Source organism: Sinocyclocheilus rhinocerous, unplaced genomic scaffold (genome assembly GCF_001515625.1).
Source record: "Sinocyclocheilus rhinocerous isolate Xijiao unplaced genomic scaffold, SAMN03320098_v1.1 scaffold235, whole genome shotgun sequence".
NCBI lineage: Eukaryota > Metazoa > Chordata > Actinopteri > Cypriniformes > Cyprinidae > Sinocyclocheilus > Sinocyclocheilus rhinocerous.
The window spans coordinates 910102-919433 of record NW_015646367.1 but is presented as its reverse complement, the minus strand read 5'-3'; the positions used below and the strand labels follow the sequence as shown (position 1 = coordinate 919433).

The following is a 9332-nucleotide window of genomic DNA, read 5'->3' as shown; positions in this document are numbered from 1 at the left end:
ATAATTTATAATAATTTTATTATTTATAATTTAATATAATTTGTATCATTTATTACATTTTGCAGAAATAATTTAGACATTATCCAGCAGCAGTTCAACCTGGATCTTTTCTAGTAAGACAAAGTTAGTTTCCTACTACATAATGTCAAGGCTTATTCTGGCCACAAACTGCTCACTTAGACACAGATGAGCATGCATAGGCTATATATATGTATATCAAATACATATTCACACGCACATATGCATTAGTCCTCGGGAACAGATTTTCTAAAGCTCATTCCGGGCACCTCGCCTTTCCTGTCATTGCACGCACAAATCTTGAACATTTCGCTCAGGAAAAGCAAGACGTTTCCATGCGGCTTTCTGTTCTTCCTTCACTATAATAGACGTGCACAACCTTTAGCACTTCTCAAGGCAACTCCTTCACTTTCTGCCTGATCTTTCCGGCTCCGAGCCGTGGATGGAGTCCAGCTCTCATGCATGGAGGAGATGGAGAAGCCAGGTCCACACTCATAGGAGGATTTTTTGTTTTACTCTGGTGAAATGTATAGCTCTTGATCAGGGCTCTGCAGCGTGAAAAAAAACCAACCAAAGCAGTTTATGACGTACCTAATGGAAAAGTAGGGTAAAGTCCACTGAAGTGATGTGTGAACGCCTTAACACAACATCTTAACCCTGTAAAGCCTGAAATAAATAAAACAACAGGCAGAACATTTTTGAATCAGAACACTTTCTTGAAACTTTAGAGAAAATATAAATAAAATCTTTACAAAAAAATGCATGTGTTTTTTTTGTATCATATTTGATTAATCAAGCTGTTATGGCTTATATAGTAATGATATAGTGAGAATATGAATATGGATAAAGCTAAACTTTTTCCTTAATGGTTAATTAATAGGTCATTATGGCATTGTTTGTTGTTGTTGTTTAGGACACATTTGCATTTTAACTACAAATTTACATTTATTCGTTTAGCAGATGCTTTTATCCAAAGGGCTTGTCGCAGACTCAACAATATTCATAGTATACAATGCTAGATTTATTAGAAAGTTTATTAGAAATGTGATGTGATGAATAAATAAATAATTTAAAGGGGTCATATGATGCTATTTAAATTTTTTTCAAAAAGGCGGGGCATAGAGGAGAAACAATAATGTACAGTATGTGGAAAATAATGTGTTTTTTACTTTAAACCGCATAAACACATTTCATTACACCAAATACACAAAATAATGTTCTTTTTAGCAGCATCATATGACCCCTTTAAGTTTAGTAATCATTTATTTTTATTTTTTATTTTATATAAATTATAAATAATTATATAAAAATAATATTTATGGACATATTTGTTTTGTTAAAATCAACATTAAATTTAATGCAACAAATACACATTCTTACAATTGAACTACAAATGTACTTTCATTTAAATTTACAGTAAAGGGAGTATGTTTTAATTTTTATTTTCTTTGTTTACTTTTTCTTTTTTTATTCCAATAATGAAAACTTTGAAGGGGAATTGTTTACTTTTTTTATGAAAAGTATGAAACGCTCAACCTACTGCAGTTATCGAAATAGCTTTTCAAAAGTTTTTTGGTCAATATTTGCACAATATAATTATAATATACAACTGTTTGTCCTCGTTGTCTTTTTGCACAATGTAATTTCTTGTTTTATTGGCTTTCGAGATGAAATATGTTCCTGATGGCTTTCTGAGACTCACCTGATCACATGAGTTTTCTGACAACCTGCCAAATTTGGTTTAAATAATCAAATCACAAACATTCCAGACCCCATTTACACCTGCATTCATCGCTGGCCGACTGTGATCAGATCAGCGATGCTGTTAATAGCAGGTGTAAATGGTGCCCATTTGTCTGCAGTGGACGGCCATCAAGTCACCAAAGTCTCCGGCTCACATTTGTCACGTTTGAATGACAATAGACGCCCACCGGGTCAGTTAAGTGTCCACCTCATAATTTGGAGAGGGTTTGGGGGGTCTGTCATGTTTTAAAGAGGTCCCTTGTGACCCTCCTGTGGCCCGTACGCCCGTCCAGCCCCCACCCGTCATACATCAACTGCATAATGGCACTCAGGAGCTCTCTATGCTCAGGAGATCTATGCTACCTCTGCCTTTGTGTGGCTAGAGTGTTTGTGTCTGTTGAGTTTTATTGTCACGTGTTTTCTTTCTCTCTGTTTTTCTTCCTAATGAGCCGCAGCATTCAGTCCAGCCTCTTATCTCCAGAACCAGAGGCCTCTATTGTCTGCGCCGATAAATAATGCAGGAGCTGGTCTGTGATGGACGTCCTGAGCCTTTTGTAGTTTTATATCGGAGTCCAACACGGGACTTTTTAATGTAATTAGGCTGCTCAGACTGGGTGGGACAGACACATTCTGCACAGTTTGCGGGTGCTTTTAATTAGAAGCGTTAAAGTTTTATCAACTTGATGAGTTTAAATTTATGGCACGGACTATAAAGAATATGTTTTGTGGTCTGGACTGGGACTATTATATTATTCCAAAACATTCTAATGGAATGGAATATTTGGAATATTTAACCATTTTAAATTCATGAATTAAAATTAATTTCGACATTTTCTGTTAGACAAAAAAAAAGTTATATTAAGAAGTAAATAGTTTTGCATAGTATTATTATTATTGTTATTATTATTATTGGTGTCTAAAACAAGCAGTGAAGCATTTATATAAATGTAAATAAGATAATATTATATCATTATTACTGTAAATATATCAAAACTTAATTTTTGATTAGTAATATGCATTGCTAAGAACTTCATTTGGACAACTTTAAAGGTGATTTTCTCAATATTTAGATTTTTTTGTGCCCTCAGATTCCAGATTTTCCTATTTCCTATATTGTCCTATCCTAACAAATTATATATCAATGGAAAGCTTCTTTATTCAGCTTTCAGATGTATAAATCTCAATTTGACCCTTATGACTGGTTTTGTGGTCACATATAATAATTATATATAAAATAAGTAATTTTTTATTATTATAATTAATTCATTTTTTGTATTAATTCATATTAATTAAATTATATACAATTAAATCAATTTAATTAAATCAATTTAAATTATTATTTAACTAATTTAATTCTTTTTTTTAATTGTTTGTTTGTTTTTCAGTTGAGTAAAAGATTAAGGAAATCCACTTTTTAAAAGAAGATTTATTTAAAGTTCAATAAATGCATGGTGTTTCAAAATCGCTGAGTAATCAAATAATTGTGATCTCAATAAAATAACCATGATTATGATTTTTTTTTTATCGAGCAGCCCTATCATGAACACACACACACACACACACACACAAAGAAATAACACATGCTGTGCCTGTGACTTTTAAAACTTATTGGCAGTTTGAATCATTTTCCTTCCGTAATCTAACATATTTCAGGATATTCAACCATAAATGAGGCCTTTATAATTAGTAAAATGGGTGAAGACTGTCTTTTTTTGGTCGTGTTGCTACTTTGTGTGAAGTCTTTAGTAGATCATGGCTTTAGATGCAGCTTGACAGAAAACATCTGTTTTCTCTCTGACCTTGTTGGACGGCTGTTTTGGCCTCCCCTGCAGGCAGACGTTCTGCCCACCAACTTCACTGAGACGCAAAGACATACCAGCATGAAAGCCAGTGAGATGAGAGGAGGCTGGATTAGCAGGGGTTAATTACAAGCCATCAAGAGCCGCTGCTATTACGGTGCAGTTCAGCCCTCGGAAGAGAGAGGAGCACAGGCGAAGTTTCATGTCACTAATTTGCCTCTTTAAAGCCAATGAGAGTAATACAGCCCACAGTAAAAGAGCAAATGCTCTGGGTGATGCTGTGAACGTGTGAAACAACTGTACAGTGATGTGGGACTGTAATGTTTTGAGCTTCTCAGATCAGTGCTAGACAGAGACATTTTGCTTTTAAAAATCTTTCAAAATCATACAACTTCGTTTATTATTCGTCCATATTTTTAGTGTTAGACGTTATATTTTAGATGAGTTATGAGCTTGCAAATCAAATTTAAATTAAATAAGTTGATTGATGTGGTTCTTTTGACTGAATCAATTGAACCAATTCAGACCGAATCAGATCATCTCAGATGACTCACTGAATTGCATAAAGTTTATCGTACATATCCACAAAAATAATTTTGTTATAATAAATAGCTTTTATTTACTAATTTAATTTTATTGTTTAGAATGTTAGCCCCTGTTTTGGGGGAGTTTGGTGCCTCCCGCTTCAAAAACAAACTCCTGAAGGAAACATTGTGAATGTGAAGAAGTGAATTTACCAGTGTTTTATTCTATCAGTCAGTAAATCTCTCAGCGATGTGAGCATGTTTTAATTCAAGCCTCTGCTCGGCTATTATTAGCCCTGTTTCTGTCCTAAACACGCTGATCCAGCATTCAAATAGCTTTCACGCTGGTTTGGAAAGATCTATATTAGTGAGGTAATGCATTTACAAGCCAATAATAGCCTTAAGTGCATAGTGATGTAGACAAGGCTAATAATAATGTGCTAATTATGAAACATACTACTGTGTCGTAGTTTGTGCACCATATTTTGATTGCATTAACCTGACGGGTTATCCTGATGATTAGTATTGTGCTTAACTCATATTGCGGTAGATACTGGCTTATGGGGCTGGAAATATAACAAATATATACACAATCTATCTCTAATTCTCTTGTAACTTATATGAGTGGGTTTTAATAGTTTCTCTGATTGAAACTTAAATAGCAAGAACAGTGTTAGAGTTAGTTTCATTTATTGCCGTGAGTCTGTTAAAAATATCTGTTTTAATGAATCAGTTCAAAACTGTGATTTGCATTGTCACTCAAAACATGTTTACGGTTGACACTACATGGCTTTATTATTATGTATTATAATGTTTTAGTAAAAATATAGGATGGTAAATATTTGTTTATTATTATGCATTGCACATAAATTAAAATAATTGAAGACTGTTCTGTCTTTAGAAGTTTTTATTTATTTTTTTAACCAAATTTCGAGTCTATCTGGCTGGTGGTTCATCTAATAAAAACAGTTAATATATATTTGGAATATCATCAAACCAAAAGGCTGAAATATAAAAGACTGTTTTAGCTGTACTGCTTAGCCCAACTGGCTAAACAAGTGGTGTTTTCAGAGTTCGGACCCCCTGTTGCTCACTTCTTTTCTGAAAGTCCCTAAATCCAGATCCATCTCATGCTCAACACCTGTTCAGAATTCTTTCCCGGAACTTTCCCAAACAATGGCTGCCTTTCCCGGACTGTCTGACATCTGGAAAATGTTGCAGTTCCCCTTTTGACTGGATTTATAGGGCTTCAGAGGGGGGCGAGGTACATGAGAGGTGCTGTAGTTGTACGGTAGAAAGTCATCTTAAATAAATGCATGAGGTTTCTTCTATATTAGGGATTTTTTTCTGATTTGTCTTTGCAGTTGATTTTTTTTCCCACTATTGAGAAAAGTAGAGCTTGCAATTTAGCAGAACACACCTGTTTTTAGTTGCAGTAAACGACTGCTCTTCATAGTGAAACTGGCAAACAAAGCACAGTTCTGCAGTTATTCCCCTTTACTAGGTCACAGGGACATATTCACTTGAAAATGCTGTGTATTGTCTTTTTTCCTGCGAGGGAGTAGAAAAATAGCACTTTGATGTGTCATGTTTCGAATGTCTTCCTTTTCAGAATCATCCATGCAGTCAAAATTTTTTTTAGCTATCTTTGCAATCATATTCTTTGAGTTGTTAGTGCTATTCTCAGAGTCATAAAAACCACTGCAGTGTGTTCAAAATTAAATGCAGCAAATGGTCCTACGTCTTAAAGGAAATGTTTTTTTATAAGCTGATTTTGGGGTCTCTAAAATATGGACGCAGTCATGCATTATTTAGCAAAGCCCTCAAGGAATGCAAATGTGGCATGTGGGTTAAGCTAATGCTGATGGGGAAGGCCATTACCTCTGCAGTCTGAATGCACATGGTCACAGTTTCCCTTAATAGACTTTCTAAATGCATCTGAGGGTAAATGCGCAAAATTCCCTGTGCAACATTCAGCGTCAATCCAGACTATGTCATGTATTATGCATATTCATTCAAAGCTAAAATGCACTAAATTTGGACAGCACATTTGTACGAGTGAACTGTTATTTAGGACTAGCTTAATAGGCGAGCGCTGTGAAGTCAACTCAGTCCATGAATAAGCTAATGGCACTGCCTGTGGCCCCAGACATGAATTTCTGCCAACTCCATCAGCTCACAAAAAGCTACAGGGACTTCTGTTCATGCTGCCATATGGCATACGCCTTGGGAGATCGGCTCTTCATTGAGAAATGCTAAAAAAAACTTAACTTTGTCTCTACCATTTTTGTTTTCACAGGGCTCCAGGTATAGAAGGAGAAGGAGTTTGTCTATCAAACTCTGAAGTGCCCCGGTGCCAGCTGTATAGTTCAACCCAACCATAACGCCACAGGACAACCCAGAGACAGCTATCAAAAAGCAAATAATCAAGCTCATTAGCTCTCTTCCCCCAAGACGACCTTCTCTGAAAAGATCAACAGAAGAAAGGAACTAAACGAGGAGGAAAAAAAGGCACTGGCAGTTATTTCTGATGCTCTGTGGTGAAGAGAACATCTCATTTGGGATTTAAGGATTGCGGGAAAAGGATTTCCCCATGCCCTGCCCATTTATCCCAATGCCTGTATAAATATTGCATGGAGATATCGAATCGTCCCTTTTCCAAAAGCGCCCAGTAAAGAGACTAATTATAGCAAATCCCAACAGCCAGTCTGTTGCTTAAACCTCTCAGATTCTCAGAATGCCTAAAAATCTATATTCATAGAGGTCCCATAATTGGATCCCTAAAATTCAGAGACACATCAGATCTTGAAGAAGCATCAAACCAGTGGTTTCATCTCCAGAGAGTTCCCTTGTCTTTTTTTGGGCAAGGCAGCTGCTTTGTCCTTTCTATTTGGATGCATTTTTCCAGAACTCCAAAATGAAGCCATTAACTCCCATTGGTTCACCTTCTCCGCTGCGGCTCCTAAACAAGGGGCCCGATTACCTGCGCAGGCAGATGGATGCCGGAAGCAGGGGTCGTTCCGTCAGTGCCGTAGAGCGACTGGAAGCCGACAAGGCAAAGTACGTCAAGAGTCAACAGGTCATCAACACAAAGCAGGAGCCCGTGTTAGTTCCCTGTGCAACCCCTCCACCGGTGCCTCGTCGCAACTTCACAGTGTCCACTCCTTCAACGCCCGTTCTCCCGCCTCGAAATCAAACGGTGCCTTTCTCTGCACCGCTGTTCTCGCGGGATGAAAATGAGGACGACTCTAGGAAAGAGAACTGTCGGAACGAAACCGATGTGGAAACCAAGAATCGCAACAATGCAAACAAGCCTACCGTACCTTGTCCAAGAACTCCGATTACTGCTCCATTAGTTGCTCCGCATAGTGCGCCAATAATGCGCAGGAGCAACGGCAAGCGCATGCTGCGTCCAGACTCCCTGGTCATTTACAGACAGAAGAAAGAGTGCAAGAGTCCCAGCGGATGTGGAGAAAATGCCAACGTCAATTTAGAGGTCAAGGGATACAGCTTTGTACGACGGCTCTTCCAGGGATCCATGCGTGAAAAGAGCGGTGGGAATGAGGCTCAAAAAATGGTGATAAATGAGGAGAAGACTTCTTCCTCTCGAGACGGGGATTCGCGAATGTCTTGGTCCATTGATAAAGACACTGTCGATGGTGGGAATGAGACCAGACGATCGAGCAAATCCGAGCGAGAGCACTCAATGCCCGAGACACAAAACGACAACACTGGTTTTCAGGAAAAGCAATCAAAGAACTGCATGATCAACAGTTTACGAAACAGCACGGGGAACGCCAACAATAACGACATGGACCCATGGAAGCCAGTCCTTCCTCAGATGCGATCCGATTTAAAACACTCCAAGTCAGAACTGCGACTACGCTGTTCGCTAGCCATGTCCGAGCAGGAACGCTTCTTTGACTACTGTGGATTGGACCTGGATATGGTGGAAAGGCTCGGACCGGAGAACTTTCTAAATGGGGCAAGTTCAGTCGACACGCTCTCGCTGCTACTGAGGAGCGTCAGAGGCGGCGGCTCGGAGCCCAGCGAGTTTTCCCGACACTCAGGTGAAGGACTTTTCCAGGAGGAGCTTGCCGAGCAGATCCCTACAGGTGTGTCCATTATTGAGAGAAATGCACGGGTTATAAAGTGGCTCTACGGTTGCAGGAACGCAGCCCAGGAGGGTCCTAAAGAGTCTACTGTTTGATTATCACGGAAACTAAACCCGAGACTTTCTGGAGCCGTGTTCCAATCTGGAAAACGATGCTGTATTTATTTCACATGAGACATTGTATTTAAGTGATTTGTTTGGCTTGTCATAGCCAGTACGAGAACATTCATGTTATTTTGTGTAAGTCACATATGAAGCTGCAAACCGACACTTCTTTTCATGACCTACACTGTAGCTTTGTTGAAATCGCCCCCTATACCCTCATTCACTATTCCCAACATTAGTTTACTAATATAGTCCACTCGAAGGAGTGGGTGAAAACAAATGAGCGAATTTGGACACTGAATGTGGCTGTGGACTCTTCTGACGAGACTTGGAAATTCATTTGCCGCATTTCTCACATTGCATAGCTATTCTGTAGCGGCCTGTACACTCATTATCACGGTGCATTATGGGATTGAATGAGTGCACTCAATAATCTCCACTACGGTTTCAGACTAGTGCACTATAGCGTGTAGGGGGCGATAATGATGTATATTTAGCGATGTCATCTCCTGTTCTCTGTAAACAGAAAGATTCATGAATCCGTCCTGTTACTTCTGTTCAGAAACGAGTGTTATTTGTTGAGCGTAACTTAAAGAACGTGTCATCTGATGAGTAATTTAACATTGAAAACCGCTAAGCGTTTTCTCTGGGGCTGGGAAACCGATGCATGAGTGTTAAATGAACCATGTGTACCTCATTTCCCAACCATCCCAGTTTAGTTTGTGTGTTGCCTTTTTTCCTTAAACGCAGGCGTTGGAACAAACACACAGAGGACCCCTGTGGGGATATTAATGCACTGAATTGGAGAAAGAGATGGAGTGAGAGCTATATATCCTGCTATGAAACGTATTTTTAACACAGAGTGTATGCAAAGAAAAATGCAAGGCCTTAAAAACAACCTGATTTTGAGTTTCATTAACTTATGCCAAAGAAATGTGCTGCGTACTGATGTACAATACGTTCCAAACCCTATCGAGCCGCCTTGAGAGAAGGACATTCACAGAGTTTGATATTAGCATGTTGCTAAGC

The 9332-nt window shown here is 38.5% G+C and overlaps 1 protein-coding gene across 1 annotated transcript in view; it reads left to right on the top strand.

Moving 5' to 3' along the window:
- LOC107707635 (protein FAM110C-like) overlaps positions 1-9332 on the top strand; it is a 16661-nt gene extending 7329 nt beyond the window's left edge. The window contains exon 2 of the mRNA XM_016511713.1: positions 6384-9332. Coding sequence (XP_016367199.1) covers positions 7002-8294 — 1293 coding nt within the window. The 5' untranslated portion in view covers positions 6384-7001 and the 3' untranslated portion in view covers positions 8295-9332. The remainder of the gene's footprint in view (positions 1-6383) is intronic.